The sequence below is a fragment of the Mandrillus leucophaeus genome, unplaced genomic scaffold (assembly GCF_000951045.1).
Source record: "Mandrillus leucophaeus isolate KB7577 unplaced genomic scaffold, Mleu.le_1.0 Scaffold472, whole genome shotgun sequence".
Classification (NCBI taxonomy): Eukaryota; Metazoa; Chordata; class Mammalia; order Primates; family Cercopithecidae; genus Mandrillus; species Mandrillus leucophaeus.
This window is the reverse complement of record NW_012105054.1, coordinates 143,121-164,436: the sequence shown is the minus strand read 5'-3', so window position 1 is coordinate 164,436 and position 21,316 is coordinate 143,121. Positions and strand designations below refer to the sequence as shown.

Below are 21,316 nucleotides of genomic sequence, written 5' to 3'. Positions count from 1 at the left end.
GTGCTAGCAATGAGGGAGGCTCCGTGGGTGTGGGACCCTCTGGACCAAGTGTGGGATATAATCTCCTGGTGTGCTGTTTGCTAAGACCCTTGGTAAAGTTTGTTATTGGTGTGGGAGTTATCTGATTTTCCAGGTGTTGTGTGTCTCAATTTCCTTTGGCTAGGAAAAGGAATTCCCTTCCCCCTTGCACTTCCCAGGTGAGGCGATGCCCCGGCCTGCTTCAGCTCTCGCTGGTCGGGCTGCACCCATGGACCAGCACCAACTGTCCGACATGCCCCAGTGAGATGAACCCAGTACCTCAGTTGAAAATGCAGAAATCACCCATCTTCTGTGTCGTTCACTCTGGGAGCTGGAGGCTGGAGTTATTCCTATTCGGCCATCTTGGGTGCACGCCCCCTAAACTTTTAATAATAGTTATCACTAAGGAGTGGAATTGCAAAAAACAATTTACTTATTAAATTATACATTTGTATCATTTTGGCATTTTTTTCTAATATGAATTTCTTTTGTTAAAGATGTGAAAAAAGTACTATGCACCATACTTTTACAGTCATAACGAAGAAACACTGAAAGATAAGACTTTGTCTCTATTTTCTACATATCTCTTACACATTTCAATCATTTGTGTAAATGATTTGCACATACACTAATAAAACACAGCTTCTGGTTAATTTAACAAATGCCCTTCACCACAGAACTACTTCAGAATCTAAGCATTTTGCACAGCATATTTTCCAACTGACAGCTAAGTTAACTTTTAAATTTTCATTTTTTAAAGTGCCGTGATTAACAATGCATCAACAGGGCCAGGCATGGTGGCTCACGCCTGTAATCCCAGTACTTCGGGAGGCTGAGGTGTGTGGATCGCCTGAGGTCAGGAGTCTGAGACCAGCCTGACCAACATGGTGAAACCCTGTCTCTACTAAAAATACAAAAATTGGCCGGGCGTGGTGGTGGGTGCCTGTGATCCCAGTTACTTGGGAGGCAGAGGCAGGAGAATCGCTTGAACCTGGGAAGCAGAGGTTGTGGTGAGCCAAGATCACCCCACTGCACTCCAGCCTGGGTGACAGAGTGAAACTCCATCTCAAATCATCATCATCATCATCATAATTAGGCATTTATGGGAAGTGAATATGATTTAAAAGACTGGTATGTAAACTGTGACCAGTGGAGTCGAACTTGAGGTTCATGTCTATGGCCACTGGAATGTCCCTCTCTGCTGTTGCTTCCCTTCAGGACAAGTGCTTCACATGAAGAGCTCCTAAACACTCCTAAAGACTACCAGTTACAAAGGTAAGCTGCTGTTATGCACTTAGTCCATATCCTTGTTGCCTCAGTTGTGGTCATTGTGTCCACACAGTCATCAAGTCTTAAAGTTCTGTCCAGGACAGACGCAGTGGCTCACGCCTGTAATCCCAGCCCTTTGGGAGGCTGATGCAGGCGGATCACCTGAGGTCAGGAGTAGGCAAGACCAGCCTGGCCAGCATGGTGAAACCCCATCTTTACTAAAAATACAAAAAATAGCCAGGTGCCATAGTACGTGCCTGTAATCCCAGGTACTAAGGCTGAGGCAGGAGAATTGCTTGCACCCGGGAGGTGGAGGATGCAGTGAACCAAGATTGCGCCATTGCACTTCCGTCTGAGTGACCGAGTGAGACTCCATCTCAAAAAAACAAAAAAAGTTCTTTCTAAATCACTGTATGTTCTTTTAGTCCCCTGTCCTGAGGTAGCCTGTAGAGCAAAGACATTAAGTATAGAACTATCCCCCAGACCAGTCAAGAAAGTTGCTACAACTTCAGTTTTGATTAAAAATTATTTGGGGAACTAAGATGCCATTTAATTTTAGGAGTATCAAATGATAATATTAGTGGGACCATCCAAGAAGCCTCTCTATATAAGAGACACACCTTGCAGGTTTACCCTAAAACACACTTTCTTTTTAAATTGTAACCTCCAGGTCTACTGCATCAGAGTTATCTGGGGTGCTGCTCCAAAATGCAGATTCCTGAATCCTGCCCCAGACTGAGTGGATTTCAATGCTTGCATGTGAGGCCCAGGAATCGTTTTTTCAAAAAGCTCACTGGTACTTTTATATATCGTAAGTTCATTAAGTATTCTGTGGGACAGCAGTTTTCAAATTTTGCTGCACATCAGAATCATCTGGAGAGATTTTTAAAACCTCAGTACACAGGCCATGCCCTATACCAGTTAAATTAGAATCTCTGGGGATGGGAAAGAGGCAGCAGAAGTTCTGAAAACTCCACAGGTGATTTCAGTGGGCAGCCAACTTTAAGCACTGGTGTTGTAAAGGACCAAGGTACAGCTTAGATACCAAATTGAGTCCTCCTGAGTGTCAAAGCACACTCAACTTGAGATTTTTAGCAGTAACAACAACGACAAAATGGTTAATACTCACTTTTTCACAGTGACAACAACAAGACCTAACAAGCTGCCATAAAAATCTTAAGTATGGTTTAAACACAGAAAAATTCTCATTACCAAATATGACTACATACAATTAAAAAAAAAGTTTTCAACACTTTTAAACAAACAAAAATGTGACTCATTAATTCCAGCCTCCATTGAAAGAAAACTTATGCTCTAAATACAGCTCTGAACCTATCTTCTAAATCGGTTTCATTAAATAATATGATGAAGTGACCAATATGGTTTTTTTTTCATGCTGTTACATATCAATCTGCAACAGCTTGAGGACAGTTAGAAAATACAGAAGTAGAATGTGTATCAGAATAAACTAAATTTCAGATTCATTGAGCTGATATCTCAAGTCAAGAGCTTCTGTAGTTAAAAGACTGAAAGATGGATGCACCCTGATTTTCCCTCAGGGGCTTACAAGATAAGATAGTGCATTACTAAACCTGACAAAACATATCTGACTATACTGCACCAGAAACTACAGTCACAGAATTTTAAAAGCATGTCTTTACTTAATGAAGTACAAATTTCAAAATCAAACTGGGCCTATAGACTTAGCAGAAGGCAAAAGGAGAATGTACTCATTTTACTATTGTGACCTGGCTTGAATTCAACAGAATCAAAGATATAAAAGAATTGTAGAGCTGTCTGGTGGAAAGGAAATCATCATTTCATAAAGGACTCAATGACTTACATGATTTCAAATCATGCTTTAAGTGTCTACAGCTTACTTTAAAGAAAACCTCAAAATGCATCTGAATTATCATCTATCCTATAAGTGTGGTTCAGTTTCAGGAAGAACTGATTGAACTGAAAATAACTATCCCACCAAGAAGACAGTGTTCCTGGAAATTTAAAAAATACAGACTATAGAGCTAGGCTGAAATTTCTTACAATTGTCTCAACAATGTGTTAATCCCCTGTCCCTATGAAAATCCACCTAAAATATAAAATCGCTGAAATTAAAAATGAATACCACTCCATCAGCAATGAAAGCTTGAATCAGAACTGATACAGACCTTCATTTGTACAGAATGTATGTTCTTTAATAGTAACAACACAATGGTATATAAAACCAAAAATGTCTGTAGCCACCTCCACCTGCTAAGGTGGTGAACTGGTTTCCCATTGTTGCTGTAACAAATTGCCACTAAACTTAGTGGCTTCTAATAAGACAAATTTAATATTTTATAATCCTGGAGGTCAGAAGTCTGAAACCACTCCACATGGGCTAATGTCAAGGTGTCGACAAAGCTGGTTCCTTCTGGAGGCTCTCAAGTGAGAATCTGTTTCCTTGCCTCTTTAAGCTTCTAGAGTCTGAGTGCATTCGTTAGATGTGTGATCTCATTCACCAAATCACTTCAACTTCTTGCTACCATTATCACACCTCAAACTATAGTAGTCCCCTCTACTTTGTGGTTTCACTTTCCACTTTCAACTGCAATCTAGAAATAGGTGAGTACAGTACATATTGTAATGATATATTGAGACAGACCACATTCACATAACTTTTATTACAGTATATTGTTATGATTGCTCTATTTTACCATATTGTTCATCTCTTATTGTGCCTAATTTATTCATAGTTATGCATGTATAGGAAAAAAACACAGTATTTATAGGGCTTGGTACTAACCATGGTTTCACGCATCCACTGGGGATCTTAAAATGTATCCCCCACAGGTAAGGAGAGACTATTGTAATGACTCTGATACTCTCGCCTCTCTCTTACAAGAACCCCTTTTTTTTAGTTTCATTAGGCCCACATGGATAATTCAGGATAATCTCCCATCTCAAGATCTTTAATTTAATCACATCTCTGATGTTCCCTTTACCATGTAAGGTGACATATTCATAGGTTCTGGGGATAAGGACGTGGACATCTCGGAGACTACTTTCAGTTCACCACAGGTGGTAATACGGAAGGAGGAAAGAGTAGACATAGTAGCGGTTAAACATTATTTTTCACTTTCAACATGAGTGGGGAAGGAAGAAAGAAAAGACCCAAATTTCAAAGCATCAGCCCATTCTTCTGTGTTCTGAGACTATTCTAGCCATTACAATAGCTACTGCCCACATGTGGCTATTGAGACTTTGATGGCAATATTCCAAATTAAGATGTGCTGTAAATGTACAACTACATATAAAACTTGAAAGACATCATATAAGAAAAAAGTAAAATATCTAATGATTAATTTTAAACAAATTTTACATTTTGAAAGGAAAATATTTTGGACATATTTGGTTGAATAAAATATATAATCAAAATTAATCTCATCTGTTACTCTTTATTTTTTTAACAGGGCTAATAGGGAATTTTAAATTACAGATGTGGGGAATAAGCACACTCAAAAAAGATGAAATAAAGTCTTCTGCCATAAAAGCAACAAGAACACTGGCAAAAATTCTCAAAATCAAATTTTTGAAAACTCTGGAAATTAACTAAAGCCTTGCAATAACTGATGAGTTTTTATCCAAGGAAAAAAAAAAAACACCTGAATTTTAATAAGACCAGTAAGCTTTGTGACATCTTAACTTGCCATATTATCATCCACTTCTACCAGGCTTGAGAACCAACAGCCTCATCAGAAACTAAATACTAGCAGCCTGGAAACCACAAAAGTCAGCAGAATGAGTTTAAAGTTTAGTGGGGGAAAACCCAGGCTTTCTTTTCTTTTTTTTTTTTTTTCCAGCTTCACTGATGAATTCTATCAAACAATAAAAGAAAAATTAGTACTAATTCTTCACAAACTCTTCCAAAAGCCAAGAGAGGAAGGAATACTTTTCAACTCTTTCTATGAAGCAAATGTTACTCAGGCACCAAAAACTAACAAAAACATCATCAGAAAACTACAGACCATAAAAACCAATATCCCTATGAATATAAACCTAAGAATCCTCAGCAACATACTAGCATACTGAGTACAGCAATACATACAAAGGATCATACAACTTGACCAACTGAAAATTTTCCAAGGGTTGAAAGATTGGTTCAATATACAAAAATCAATGTCAACTGTTAATCAATCAATAACCAAATAACATATAAATGGGATAAGTGACACAAAACAAATCATCATGTCAGTAGTCACAGAAATAGCATTTGCCAAAATTCAACACTCTTTCATGATAAAAACAGTCAGTAAACTAGGAACAGAGGGTACTTCCTTGACCTGTTAAAGCGTAACAAGGAAGGCCAGGCACTATGGCTCATGCCTGTAATCCCAGCACGTTGGAAGGCCAAGATAGGAGGATCACTTGAGCTCAGGAGTCTGAGACCAGCATGGGCAACATAGTGAGAGCTCATCTCTACTAAAATTCAAAAAAATTTAGCTAAGCATGATGGCATATGCCTGTAGTCCCAGATACTCAGCGGGCTGAGGTGGGGGATTGCTTGAGCCTGGGAGTTCAAGACTGCAGTGAGCCATGATCATGCCACTGCATTCCAGCCTGGGTGCCAGAGAGAGACCTTGACTTTAAAAAAAAAAAAAAAAAAGAGTATCATGGAAAAAAACACAGCTAACATCATACATAATGGTGAAAGACTGAAATGTTTTGCCTTGAGATCAAGAACAAGAAAAGGATGCCTGCTCTTGCCACTTCCATTCAACATTGTACTGGAATTCTGTCCAGGGCAGTTAGGCAAGAAAAAGAAATACAGTGCACTCAGATTGGAAAGGAAAAAAGCAAAACTATCTTATTTTGCAGATGATGTAATCTCACACAGGAAAAATCCTACGGAATCCACTAAAATACTCTTAGAACTAAATAATGAGCCCAGCAAGGTTGTAAGATTAAAAAAAATTAAATATATGATCATCACATTAAGTTCTATTGCTCAATGCTGATCACAATAATTCAACTTTAGAGAATATAAACAGCCTATGTAATGCAGCACCTATGCCAAGATCAGCAAACTTATAGCACCCTCCCAGTGAGTGTTGTACCTTGGCAGACAAGGATAATAATCACAGCACTCTTTTCCAGAAGTCATGTCAACCTTCTCAATACCACCCTCCAGTCCGGGTCCAAGTGACAGAAAGATTAAAGCTGTCTGCAGTCTTGTGTTGCTTCTACTACCATTCCACCAAAACAGCACTAGTAGTCAACTCCTGCTCTACAGGCTTGGCCCAATGTCCTGCCAAGAAAGTCCCTCTTTCCCAGCCAAACAAACAAGCAAACAAAAAACAGCCTGTTACTGACTCTTTACTTTGAATGGACCTACTAACTATATAGGACATAGGGTTATTATTTGAAACGTCACACCCGATGTTTATTCTTCACAGGAGTATGAAGAAATGGCCAGATTTAGTACCAATCACAACTGCTAGGAGAAGGCTTTCAGTCAGTCACACCAAACAATAAATGCAACGGCCTGAAGCAGGAGAAAGCTTGACATGTTCTACAATGTTTAACCACTACTATGTCTACTCTTTCCTCCTTCCATATTACCACCCGTGGTTGGCTGAAAATAGTCTCCAAAAGATGTCAACGTCCTTATCCCCAGAACCTATGAATATGCCACCTTATATGGTAAGGGGAACATCATAGATGTGATTAAATTAAATATCTTGAGATGGGAGATTATCCTGGATTATCCACGTGGGCCTAATGAAACCACGATGCTTGATGCAGGTGGTTTATTTATCATTTAGCTACAATGATGCCATAATAGTTGGGACCAAAGAGACATGATCTAGTTTACAGACATGGTCCATAAATTAAGATGGGTAAATAGTCACCATTGATTAGCCAACAAACAAGGACATGATGGCAACATTTCATTCTAAATAAAATTCCTGCCCCCTACAAAAAAAAGAAAAAAAAAAAAAAACAAGAAAATAAATAAATAAGTAAATAAAATAATAAATTCCCTGACCTAAGAAAACGCAAAGATAAAGGTGAAATTAATTAACTTAGTAACAAAAACAAATTGTTCTAACTCTAAAAGTAGACAATAAAGATGATTCTGATATCATTAAACACAGCTTTAGGAATAGTCCATTAAATTCATGATTCTACTAGGTTCTGCAAGGACAAAATCTAAATTCAGGAAATACATGTTAACATCAATAGATCTTTCTATTCCTATTTCTTTTATATCTTGAACTCAACTATTTTTCTATTGTTTTACAACATTTGAAAGCTCCAAAGTGTTTTTAAGTATCTAATAAGAAAATTAAGCTACATCACCATAAAATATGTCTCCCCATTGTATTATTTTTTCCTTTAGGGTACCCTCCCACTAGTAATTATCAATTATTACAAGTTGAAGACCTGACTTTCCTTTTTAGTTCATATCATATAAAAATATGCAATGCCCATGAATATAACTAATGACTTCAGTATACAAAACCAGAGCATGTTCCCAATTCACTTAATTTCACTCAGTTTTCCTCAAGAAGACAACAAACCATATTTTGTATTGAAGTCAATTTGCATTTAACCTAACCAATAGCATTACAGCAACATAAAATGATAGAGTATCAAAAATTCTTTAGAGCTTTCTTTGTAAATAATCTGATTTTTCCTTTTTTGGTTTAACTTCCTAATTACTCATCTTAATAACAGATCCTTTTTTTCAATATTTTAAATTGATGATTTTTGATTTAATTGAAAATAAAATTATAAATATTGATAGTACATATAATGTTTTGATCTATGAATACACTGTGAGATGATTAAATCAAGCTAGTTAACATACACATCTCCTCATTTTTTTTTTTTTGGAGATGGAGTCTTGCTCTATTATCTAGGCTGGAGTACAGTGGTGCAATCTCGGCTCAATGCAACTGCTGTCTCCCGGGTTCAAGCAATTTTCCTGCCTCAGCCTCCAGAGTAGGTGGGATTACAGGTGCCCGCCACCACAACTGGCTAATTTTTGTATTTTTAGTAGAGATGGGGTTTCACCAGGTTGGCCAGGCTGGTCTCGAACTCCTGACCTCAAGTGATCCATCCTCCTCAGCCTCCCAAAGCACTAGGATTACAGGCATAAGCCATGTCTGTCCTTCATCACCTCATATATTTGTGTTTTTATGATAAGAACATTTAAGATCTAATCTCTTAGGAAATTTAAAGTATACATTATTATTAACTCTAGTCACCTTGCTGTACAATAGATCTCCAGAACTTATTTATCTCATCTAACTGAAACTTTGCCCTCTTTGACCATCATCTCCCCCTGCCCCCACCTCCAACCCCCAGCCTCTGGCAACCACCATTCTAGTCTCTGCCTCTATGACTTCAACTTTTTCAGATTCCACATATATACAAGACCATGTGATATTTTTCTTTCTGTGCCTGACTTATATCACTTAGTCCTGCAGGTTCATATGCCTTGTTGCAAATGATAGGATTTTCTTCATTTTTAAGACTAAACCATATTACATTGTGTATATATAATACATTTCTTTATCTATTCATCTGATGATTTACGTTTAGATTGATTCCAATGCTGCAGTGAACATGGGAATGCATATATTTATTCAACACACTGATTTTCTCACCTTTGATATATTCTCAGAAGTGGGATTATTAGATCATATGGTAGTTCTACTTTTAATTCTTTTAAGGAACCCCCATACTGCTTTCCATAATGGCTATACTCATTTACATTCCCACTAATAGTGTGTAAGTGTTCCTTTTTCTCCACCCCTTCGCCAACGCTTATTATCTGTCTTGCTGATAATAGCAATTCTAACAAGTTTGAGGTTGTGGTTTTAATTTGCATTTTCCCTGATGTTTCATGGTGTTGGACATTTTTTCAAATACTTGTTGGCCACTTGTATGTCCTGTTTCAAGAAATATCTGGCGAGGGGCGGTGGCTCACGCCTACAATCCCAGCATTTTGGGAGGCCAAGGCAGGTGGATCACCTGAGCTCAGGAGTTTAAAACCAGCCTGGTCAACATGGTGAAACCCCATCTCTACCAAAAATACAAAAATTAACTGGGCATGGTGGCCCGCAGCTCTAATCCCAGCTACTTTGGAGGCTGAGGCAGAAGAATTTCTTGAACCCGGGAGGCGGAGGTTGCAGTGAGCTGAGATGGCACCACTGCACACCGGCCTGGGTGACACAGCAAGACTCCATCTCAAAAAAAAAAAGAAAGAAAGAAATGTCTATTCAGGTCGTTTGCCCAATTTTTAATGGGGTTATTTGTTTTCCTTGTTATTGAACTGTTTGGGTTCCTTATATATTCTGGATAATAACCCCTTATCAGATATATGCTTTCCAAAAATTTTCTCCCATTCTTTAAGTTGTCTCTTCACTCTGTTGATTGTTTTCTTTGCTGTGCAGAAACTGTTTAGTTTGATGCAATCTCATTTGTCTAGTTTTGCTTTCATTGCCTGTGCGTTTTGGGCTCATATCCAAATACCTTCACCAAAAAAAAATGTCAAGAAGCTATTTCCCTATGTTTTATTCTCGTAGTCTAACAGTTTAGGTCTTATGTTTCAGTCTCTAATCCATATTATCTATGTATTTACATTTAGAGACAGGGTCTCACTCTGTCACCCAGGCTGGAGTTCAGTGGCACGCTCATAATTCTATGTAACCTCTAATTCCTGGGCTCAAGCAATTCTCCTACCTCAGCCTCCCAAGTAGGTGGGATTGCAGGTGCTCACAACCATGCCCGAGTAATTTTTATATTTTTTTTGTACAGACAGGGTCTCATTATTATTGGCCAGGCTGGTCCCAAACTCCTGGCCTCAAGTGATACTCCTGCATACTGGGATTACAGGCCACTGCACTGGCCCTTTTAATCCATTTTAAGTTGATTTTTGCATATAGTGTAAGATAACGGTCCAACCTCATTCTTCTGCATCTGAATATCCAGTTTGTTTTTTTGTTTGTTTGTTTTTTTGTTTGTTTGTTTTGGTATTTTTGAGAGAGTCTAGCTCTGTCACCCAGGCTGGAGTGCACTGGCACAACCTCGGCTCACTGCAACCTCCACATCCCGGGTTCAAGAGATTCTTCTGCCTCAGTCTCCCAAGTAGCTGGGACTATAGGCACATGCCACCACGCCCGGCTAATTTTTTTATTTTTAGTAGAGATGGAGTTTCACTAGGTTGGCCAGGCTGCTCTCAAACTTCTGACCTCAAATGATTCCCCCACCTTAGCCTCCCAAAGTGCTGGGATTACATGCATGAGCCACTGCGCCTGGCCCGTCAATTGATCTTTGACAAAGGTGCCACAATATACAATAGGGAAAGTACAGCCTTGCCAATAAATTGTATTGGTAAAACTGGATATTCAGGCTGGGTGGGGTGGCTCGTGCCTGTAATCCCAGCACTCTTGAGGTCAGGAGTTCAAGAACAGCCTGGCCAGCATGGTGAAACCCTGTCTCTACTAAAAATACAAAAAGTAGCTGGGCATGCCGGTTCGTGCCTATAATCCCAGCTACTTGGGAGGCTGAGGCAGCAGAGTCATTTGAACCTGGGAGGCGGAGGTTGCAGTGAGATTGTGCTGCTAAACTGGACAGCCTAGGTGACAGATTGAGACCCTGTCTGCAAAAAACAACAAAAACAAACAAACAAAAAATCAATTGACTGTAACTGTGTGTATTTATTTCTGAGCTTTCTGTGCTGTTCCTTTGGTCTACACGTCTGTCTTTATGCCAACAGCATGCCGTTTTGATTACAATAGCTTTGTATTATATTTTGAAATCAAGAAGTATGACACCTCCAGCTTTGTGTTTTTTACTTGAGACTCCTTTGGATTCATTAACAGAATGAAGGATAAAAATTATATGATTGTCTCAGGGAATACAGAAAAAGCATTTAGCAATATTCAACATCTTCTCATGATAAAAACTTACAATAAATTAGGTATAGAAGGAATGTACCTCAACAAAATAAAAACTACATATTACAAGCCCACAGCTAGTATCATACCCAACTTTCTGCTATAACCTTCTATTTTTCCTTCTCCCTCAAAGGAAGAAAAAACAAAACTCCCTTTGAAGAGTTCTCTTAATTTCCTTAGTCATAGACTGTGCTGCCTCTCTACTTTTTCCTCCTATACTCTTGCTTCAACACAATCTCAGCTTTTAGCTCTACTTCCTTCCTGGATACACAACTGCTTTCCTCACAGATTTGTACATTCACGGGCTTTTCTCAAGGAAATTCTTCTAGAGCTGATCTATCAATTAGGCACAGTAGGCACAATGCTTAAGACCCACAATACTTTAAGGATACACAAAAATGTTGCAATTTTCATTTCATTTAAAATCAGAAAAAAAAAGCGTAATAATAATAAATGTAGAATAATGAATTATCTTCATCATTATACCAATGCAGTTATAGAATATAATTTTTAATATTTTTATGAAGGAAAGGACCCACAAAGGCAAAAGTTCCCAGGGCCCACAGAAGTCATAATGGGCCCCTTCTTCTAAGTCAGCCTAGTCCCAGATCTCTCCCCAGTCAAAACTTGTCCATTCTAGTCTCATAGGCAAGACTTGCACCAGAAGTAACAACACGGGTACTTATCAAAACCTGATTAATAGTGATGGTTACATAACTCACTAAACTTACTAAAATCATTAAGTTATAATATTTATGATATGTAATATATACCTCAATAAAATTATTTTTAAAAAGACATAGAGTTGTTTTAAAAAGCTAGAAACACAGGTATATCTAAGGACACAAAACAATGAATTTTAGATTACTATACTTGTTTGAGATTCAAAAGTTTATCAGTTAAAATGATAAGAATTAAAATTGTATCTACTTGAATATGTTCATATAATATGATCAATGTACATATGTGAGTAAAGGATAGTGACATCAAAAGTGACAAAACATTCTGTATGTGAAAATAATTATGGTGCTAAAAAAACTAACTCATTGTAGTAGTAATTAAGGGAGCCTGGTTGCAATTAAGTACAGGAAGGATATTAAAACTTCCAAAAGATATTTCTGTAAGCCACAACAGAAGAATAGAGCAATAGAATAAGTAGAACCACATCTAAACCCACTTCCTTGTTATTTACCAACGTCATCTAAAGAACACTGTTTAGATGCTGATGTTAGTTGTCTTGACTAGACAAATTTAAATCATATTCAGACTTTTTGAAAAGGGTTAAAAGTTATAGCCTTAAAACTATAAAAAATGTAGTGCCCACTACAAACCACATCCTGGCAATTGTCATGTCTCTATAATGAACTACTTGAAATGGTTTTGTTGTGGCTGAGGCAATCGTTTCTGAGTTAATAATCAGCTACTATTCCAATCGGGTGTAAATTGTCTTTTTTACACTAGATCACTTTTAAGAGGAGTATAACAATTTAATTTTTAGCAACTAATGTTCAATGTTATAATCATTCGTCATTCCATATAATATAATCAAAATGAGTAGAAAAGTATGTTTTTTACTACTGCATGAAATTGTATTCATTTTCTAGGCAGCTGAAATTAAGTTCAAATATTATCTGCTTAATGCAGGTGAACATTTATATCCAAAAAAAGAATTATTTTTTAATTTAAAAAAAGGTGAAGTTTCCTGTTATGCTTTTTAAAAAGTACCTAGAAATAGCACTCCTTATTTACATAAAGTAGATTTTAACCATGTTGTGGTTGGTTTTTGGATCTAGAATTTATAAGTGTTATCTTAAATTGAAAGACAAATTGAAGTCAGTCAAGGTTTATCTATTATGAAAAGTTATAATAATTATGATAAAATAATTATGTTGTTAGTCAACTTTTTAATCTCAACACATTACTAACAGTGAATTATTTTTTCAATAACCAAATAAAATTAATGCTTTTTGTCATCATATTTTCTGATTTACAAAGTATTTTTCACATCCTTTATTGCATTAGATCCTAAAAACAACCCTCTACATTAGGAGAGTAAATATTTGTGGATTGCTTCCCCAGCATCCATTTCCCTCTCTTCTGGCCAAAAAATAACCATACCATTCTTTGGAGGAATCACCTGTCCCCCAGTCTCAGCCATACGGTTTGGGTGGAGTTAACCCCATCTCTAGTACCAGGAATCGCTTAAGCTGCTCAGTGTGTCCTATCTTTCAGGCCCCATTTATCAGTTTAGGAATGGTCACTTAAACCAGTGAAATTATGTTCTTGCTTTCTGGAACTTCTAGGAAAAGGGAACTTCCTTTTTCTCTCATAGGAACTACTGTAAGATTCTGAAACTTTTCGGAATAATATGGTGTAAGAATGTAAGATCTGGCTGGATGCAGTGACTCATACCTGTAATACCAGCATGTTGGGAGGCCAAGGCAGGAAGATCCCTTAAGGCTAAGAGTTCGAGACTAGCCTGGACAACACAGTCAGACCCCCTGATCTCTAAAAATATCTATATATAAAAATTAGCCAGGCATAATGCCATACACCTGTAGTCCCAACTACTACGGAGGCTGAGGAAGGAGGATTGTTTGAGTCCAGGAGTTCGAGGTTGCAGTGAGCTATCATCGCACCACTGCATTCCAACCTAGACAAAAGCACGAGATCGTATCTCCTTAAAAAAAAAAAAAAATGCAAGATCTGAAACCAAAACGGCTACAATCTTATTTCCACATAAGGAAGGATGGATAAAAAGGAGGGAGAGGGAAGAAGGTCGACAGCATAGAGGAGAAAGGAAAACAGGAAAGTAAAGATAGACGAGAGAGACAAAGAAGAGAAAAGAGATGCCCAAGCTAGAGAAGGGCACATGAGAAGAAAGGGAGGACAGAGACAAGGAATAAAGCAGAGGCAAACAGAGAAAAACAGAGCTCAGGATGCAGTGAATCCAGAGAGTGAAAAAGTTCTTACCATGCATTGCCTTGCACTTCAGGTAAGCTATAGAATAAATTATCTGTTACAACTGCCTTTTGAAGTTCTCTAACCACTACTCACAGTCCAGAAGCTATTCTGAATGGCGCAGCTGTAGCAAGTCTATGAAGAGACATATTCTTTGCCTTAAAAGACCATCACCTATTAGAATTTATGGATAAAGAAACAGAACTCTTGCTCAGCACAGTGGCCCTGGCCGGGTGCAGTGGCTCACACCTATAAATCCTAGCACTTTGGCAAGCCAAGGCAGGTGATGAGGTCAGGAGTTCAAGACCAGCCTGGCCAACATGGTGAAGCCCCGTCTCTAAAAAAAAAAAAAAAAATTAGCCAGGAGTTTTGACACACGCCTGTAGTCCCCGTTACTCAGGAGGCTAAGGCACAAGAAGTGCTTGAACCTGGGAGTCGTAGGTTGCAGTGAGCTGAGATCACATCACTGCACTCCAGCTTAGCTTACAGAAAAAGAAAAAAAGAAAGATAGTTAATGTGACTGAAATACACTAATTTTAGCAATCTGAGTTAACTGTAGTACAATAGGCCAAATCACTGCTACTGTTTGCCAAAAGCAAATAATCTCATCATTAGCTGTTTATTGAGTACTTATCGTAATTCTAATGGTTTACCATCTTTTCTCATCTTCTCTGGCAAACCTAAGGGTTACGAGACATTCCCATTGGTAACAGCAGTTCTCACATTGATCTCAAAGAATTGGAAAAACCAATTTTTGACAAAGGCTGGGCTGGGCATTGAGGATACCATTGTAAGCAAAAACATTGTCCCAGCCATCACAGAATTTACAGTCTCAGGGAGAGACATGGACAATAAAAATAGACACAGACACGCACACACATACACACACCCCAAAAATGACTGACTATATATCTGTATGTATATGCATGAGTTTGCCCTCACTGTGCCCTCACTTTGAAGGGGCCCTGCGGTGATTCCACCTTCCCCACCCTTACTCCCAGGGAAATACACACCTTCACATGGTGAACCACTAGTTACATGCTAGAAGCGAATTAAACTCTACGATACTCATCTAAACAATACAATACTCTTTACACATTAGAGTAAAGTAGTCTAGGTAAAAATCAGGAGACTTAAGTAGAGTCCCAACTCCATGACCTGCTACATGATCTGTGAGTCCTGATGTAAAAAAAAAAAAAACTGTCGGGCCTCCTGTGGAAGTTATTAACAAATTCAAGACAGTGACAGCAGAACATTTAACTAAGCCCAGGGCTACCCATGACTGCACAGGTTACACACCCATGAAACCTTCATGGCTTCCAAACTTATTGGATGTGCAACTTTTATTCAGTTGCTTACCCTACCTCAGGTTCCTTACAGCTTAGAATTAGGGGAAGAAAAGACTTTCTGCACCCTCCCATAACTAACATCTGTAGTTCTTTATTAAGGAGTGAAACCATTCATTTGAACAGAGTTCTTTCACCCTTTTATAGAAACATTAAAATTCTGACTGTGACTCGAAGCTACTGTTATGTAAAAACCCATACGTAGTATTTCATTTTCAACTATATTGATTTTTTTATTTCTATATACCTCCTTAATTTTGCCTAAGAGGAAAAAATATCCAAAGCAGTGTTCCAAGTTTACTATTTTCCCATGTATGCCTTTTAAATCTGAAATTCCCAACTGGGGTCTCTATGTCTAGAAAGTAGTTTTTCCCACAGTAAAATGTCTCCATGCACAAATCAGATATTTTCTTTTTCTATCACGGAAAAATTATCTATTCAGAATCAACTTCCACATATGGTACAGCATCTGGGTCTGATCCAGTGAAAAGAAGGCAAAATGTCATTCTGACAGTGAGTTAACCCTTTTATTCCCCTAGTTTAGTATTTAGCACAACATAACTGATAAGTATGGAAACCAGGAATTCTTTATCTGGGGTCTATAAACAGATTTCTGGGAGTTCATCAACTCGAGTGAAAAAAAAAGTATATCTTTATTTTCATCAACCTCTAACTAAAATTTAGCATTTTCTTCTATTATAAATGTAGGTGACAAACCACAAGAGTACCTATGACTTGATCACGAATAAATATTATCATATTACAATTGTATCATATTACAATTACTACAGATACCATGAAATACCATTTATCTTCCACACGACTTCAAAATTGTAATAGTGTTATACCCACTATTAGATATTGTGGTTTAATGTGTTAGAAAAAATTATATTTTTAATAATAGAAAATTGATTTTTCCATTGAATATATTTCAACATAACTGGCTTCTTTTGTAATCCTAAGTACCTCATTTTATGTGTTCAAAAACACAATTGCAAGGAAAAGTCCAGACTTCACCAGACTACCAAAGGGGTTCATGGCACATAAAAGGTGAAGAAACAAGTCAAAAGAAGTTATAGGGTACATATGAAGCAACTATATCTCTTGTCTTACAAGAAGCAACAGACACATTCTAGTAAAAACAGCCTGGAAAATTTGAGTTCAACAATGATGTCTACATTGCAACAAAATCTTCATGGTCCGTGTATTTTAATATGAAAACAAGTACATGAGCCGGGCGCAGTGGTTCATGCCTGTAATCCCAGCACTTTGGGAGGCCAAGGTGGGCGAATCACATGAGGTCAGGAGTTCGAGACCAGCCTGACCAACATGGAGAAAACCCATCTCTACTAAAAATACGAAATTAGCTGAGCGTGGTGGCACATGCCTGTAACCCCAGCTACTCAGGAGGCTGAGGCAGGAGAATTGCTTGAACCCAGGAGGTGGAGGTTGCAGTGAGCCGAGATCGCGCCATTGCACTCCAGCCTGGGCAACAAGAGCGAAATTCCGTCAAAAAGAAAGAAAGACAGAGAGAGAGAGAGAGAGAGAGAGAAAGTACATCAAAACAAAACAGTTTTTGTTGTTGTTGTGTTGGTTTTTGTATTATTTTTGTACATGTGACCACAGAATTTGATCTGAAAAGGTATAACCCAGACATAGTTTTTATAACATTATCTGAAATATTATTTGGATTGTTACCTGTGATGACAGTAGGTTACAATCAATGAACAGTCCTTTCCCGGTTTTGTATTTTTGTATCAATCCAGCCATAATAGCTCCATATGCATACAGGCCAGTGGCAAGATCAGTCATGGCTACTCCTGGGCGAACTGGATCTCCATCCTGATTTGAAGGTTGGGTTGAGAAAGAAGAAATAATTGAACATTAAAAGAATTATATGATTTCTCAAATCTTCTAATGTGAACTAGAAAAAAGAATTGTCTATGAAATGTGCAGACACACACAAAAAAGTTAATAAAATAAATTGCTATTGTGAGTACCTGTTGGTAATAGGAAAATATTTATATTTGCTATATAATTCTCAGTGTATTTCTCTCCCCCATGCCTACTAACCTAACTAAACCAAACTAAAAATAAAAGATTTTTTAGAAACCGATCTGATGTTTCAAATGTTTTAAATTCTTTCTTGATATATTTTATCTTGTTTATACTAAAAAAAAAATTAATTGAATTTAAATGGGTTAATTTATTGGGGAGAAAGAGTTAAAGCAGTGTTTTTCTCCTATTGGGTGAGAGACTCTCTCACAAAAAAAAAAAAAAAGAAAGAAAGTAAAAAATCTGGTCAAACCTCCTTATAAGCATGCCAATAGCTGGCAAAAATACTAACGGTGTTTGCATAATAATTTTAAAAAAGACTACTTACCCATAAAAAGCTTTTAGCAGACTGCCCCTGGATTAGGATTACTATGATAAACTGAGAATCTACAGATTTATGGGACATGGAGCACGGGGCACAGGACATGAGCTTTGCAACTATCTGGGTATAAAATGCAGATGTTTCACAGCCTGTAACACTGCCTGCTAATAACTCATATATTTCATTAAGGACTTCATCTACTGCTCTGGGCCGCAGAGTTTTGTCTATTGTAGTAAGAAAGGATCTGGGGGCCTCTCTCAATGTCCTGGACCTGTCTCTGCTTTTCCTGAACCTTTTGATTGCTTGTATTCTTGAAATTATAAGGAAAGCTTAACATTGATTAACATCTCCACTTCACGTCAGTCTGATTTGATAATCCAATTCTTGGCCCATATGTAAACATGTTAGAACAGTACTTGACACAAAATAAAAATCACCTATCAAAATTATCATCAACATTATTATTAATCATTGATATATCAGACAGTTTCTACTTGTCACTACCTTTAATTCTGATAAGCCTTAAATGGCACAGAATACCTAAAAAAACTCACATTTCACATTTCATCTGGTTGATGCAGTCATTCAATTACCTCCTTATTAATTAATTCTAGCTTCCGTTGAGTCATTTTCAGAAGTTAATTTGTCCTTTTTTTGTATCCCATCATAAACCATGTTAATTGTTTTGAAAAGTATTGTTTTCCAAAATTATGTTTAAAGCAAGTAACTGAGACTGTAGAGTAGCTAAACTTATTTTTTCCCTGCTTTTCAATACAATTTCAAGGACGATATTGCCATGAAACTTGGAAATGTCTGGCAGTTTACTATTATCATTATTGTCAAAAGTTGTAATGTAATGCCTTAAATCAATATATTTAAAATTAAATTTGTCATTAGAATTTAAAATTATTTAATGTCTTAAAAGCGAGAGACAAGTTCAAAGTTACGTAGACCCTTGAACAACAAAGTTCTGAACTGCCTGGATCCACTCATACGTGGATTTTTTTTTTTTCAATAAAAGCTACACTAAAGGCTGGGCATGGTGGCCCACACCTGTAATCTCATCACTTTGGAAGGCCACGGCGGGTGGATCGCCTGAGGTCAGGAGTTCGAGAACAGCCTGTCCAATACGGTGAAACCCCATTTCTACTGAAAATACAAAAATTAGCCAGGTGTGGTGGCACATACATGTAATCCCAGCTACTCACGAGGCTGAGGCAGGAGAATTGCTTGAACCCGGGAGGCGGAGGCTGCAGTGAGCTGAGATCGCACCACTGCACTCCAGCATAGGTAACAGAGCGAGACTCCATCTCAAAAAATAATAATAATAATACTACCATATGACCCAGCAATTCCACAACTGGGTAGATATCCAAGAAAGAAGAAAATCAATAACGAACAGATAAGTGCATTCCCATGTTTATTGCAGCACTACTGACAACAGCGGAAATATGGAATCAACCCAAATGTCCATCAGTGGATGAATGGATAAAGAAAATGTGTTCATGTACAGTGGCTCATGCCTATAAATCCCAATACTTTGGAGGCCAAGCAGGAGGATCACTTGAGGCTACGAGTTCAAGATCAGCCTGGGTGACAGAGTAAGATGCTGTCTCTACCAAAAAACACAAAAATTAGTTGGGCATGGTGACACACACTTCTCGTACCAGCTACTTGGGAGTCTGAGGTGCAAAGATCACTTGAGTGCAGGAGTTCCAGGCTGGAATGAGCTATGATCATGCCACTGCACTCCAGTCTGGGCAAAAGACTGAGACCCTGTTTCAAATACAACTGCAATGAGATAGATAGATAGATAGATAGATAGATAGATAGATAGATAGATAGATAGGAATATTATTCAGCCATAAAAAATTAGCTGGGCAAAGAATAAATTCCTGTCATTTGCAACAATATAGATGTAACTGGAGGACATTATGTTAAGTGAAAGACGCCAAGCACAGAAAGACATATATCACATATTCTGACTCGGATGTGGAAGCTAACAAATTAGATCTCATGAAGATAGACAGCAGACTAGTGGTTACTAGAGACTGGGAAGGGTAGGGGGAGGAGAGATGAAGAGAGGTTGATTAGTGGGTACAAACATACACTTAGATGGAAGAAGTAAGAATTGTTATTTAGTAGATCAGTAGGGTGACTATAGCTAACATCAAAAAGCTGTACATTTCAAAATAGTTCACAGGGAATAATTTGAATGTTCCTAGAATAGAGAAATGGTAAATATTTAAGGTGATGATGGGTATATCAACAGCCCTGATCTGATTATATTAATGTATGGAATGATCACATGAACCCTGAAAACATGTACACCTACTATGTATCGATTTTTTAAAAAGCTAAAAAAAAAAAATGAAGCTTCTCAACCTGATAAAGGGCATCTATTAAAAAATCATAACCCAGATCACACTTGAAGGTAAAGAACTGAATGCTTTCCCCTAAAATCAAGAACAAGATAAGAGGCCAGGCACGATGGCTCATTCCTGTAATCCCACACTTTGGGAGACTGAAGGGAAGATCACTTAAGCTCAGGAGTTAAAGCCCAGACTGCACAACGTAGTGAGACCCCCACCTATATATTTTACAAAAGAAAAAAATTTTTTAACTAATCATTTTTTTAATGGAATAAGACAAGGATGTCCACTCTAACTGCTTCAATTCAACATTACACTGGAGGTTTTAGCCAGTGCAGTTAGGGTACAAAAAGAAATAAAATGAATTTAGATTGCAAAGAAAGAAGTAAAACTATCTCAATTTGCAGATGACCCAGTCTTACGTATCAAAAGTCCTAAGGAATCCACTAAAAAACTCTTAGAACTAGTAATCCAGTTAAGCAAGATTGCAAGATAAAAGCCAATAAACAAACATCAGCTGTACTCTATCCAGTAGCAATAAACAAAAAAAAATGAAATAAAGCAATTCAATTTATAATAGAATCAAAAAGAATAAAACACTTAGAAATAAATTTAACAAAAGAAGTACAAATTTATACTTTTAAAATAATAAAATATTGTTGAAAGAAATTAAGACAAAAATAAACCAAAAGTCATGGAGCAGAAGATTTAATATTGTTAATATGGCAATGCTTCCCAAACTCCTCTGCATGTTCAAGGCAATTCTACCTACCAAAATCCTAGATGCCTTTTTTGCAGAAATAAAATCTGATCCTAAAAATTCATATGGAAATACCATAAACAAAGAATAGCCAATATAGAAAAAGACAAAGTTAGAAGACTCATAACTTCTAATTTCAAAACTTATTACAAAGCTACTGTAGTAAAGGCAGCATGGTACTGTTGGAAGGCAGACATATAAACAATAAAAATTCTCACATTTACTTCCAATTACTTTTTGACAAGTAAGCCAACACAATTCAG

At 37.4% G+C, this 21,316-nt stretch overlaps 1 protein-coding gene across 3 annotated transcripts in view; it reads right to left on the bottom strand.

The window, feature by feature from the left end:
* Nucleotides 1–21,316, bottom strand: part of SUGCT (succinyl-CoA:glutarate-CoA transferase) — a 712,177-nt gene that overhangs the window by 582,729 nt on the left and 108,132 nt on the right. For 2 of the 3 annotated variants that reach the window (XM_011995105.1, XM_011995107.1), the window contains exon 7: nucleotides 17,243–17,386. The exons of the other annotated variant lie outside the window; for it this stretch is intronic. In XM_011995105.1, coding sequence (XP_011850495.1) covers nucleotides 17,243–17,386 — 144 coding nt within the window. The remainder of the gene's footprint in view (nucleotides 1–17,242; nucleotides 17,387–21,316) is intronic. 3 annotated transcript variants of the gene reach the window in all.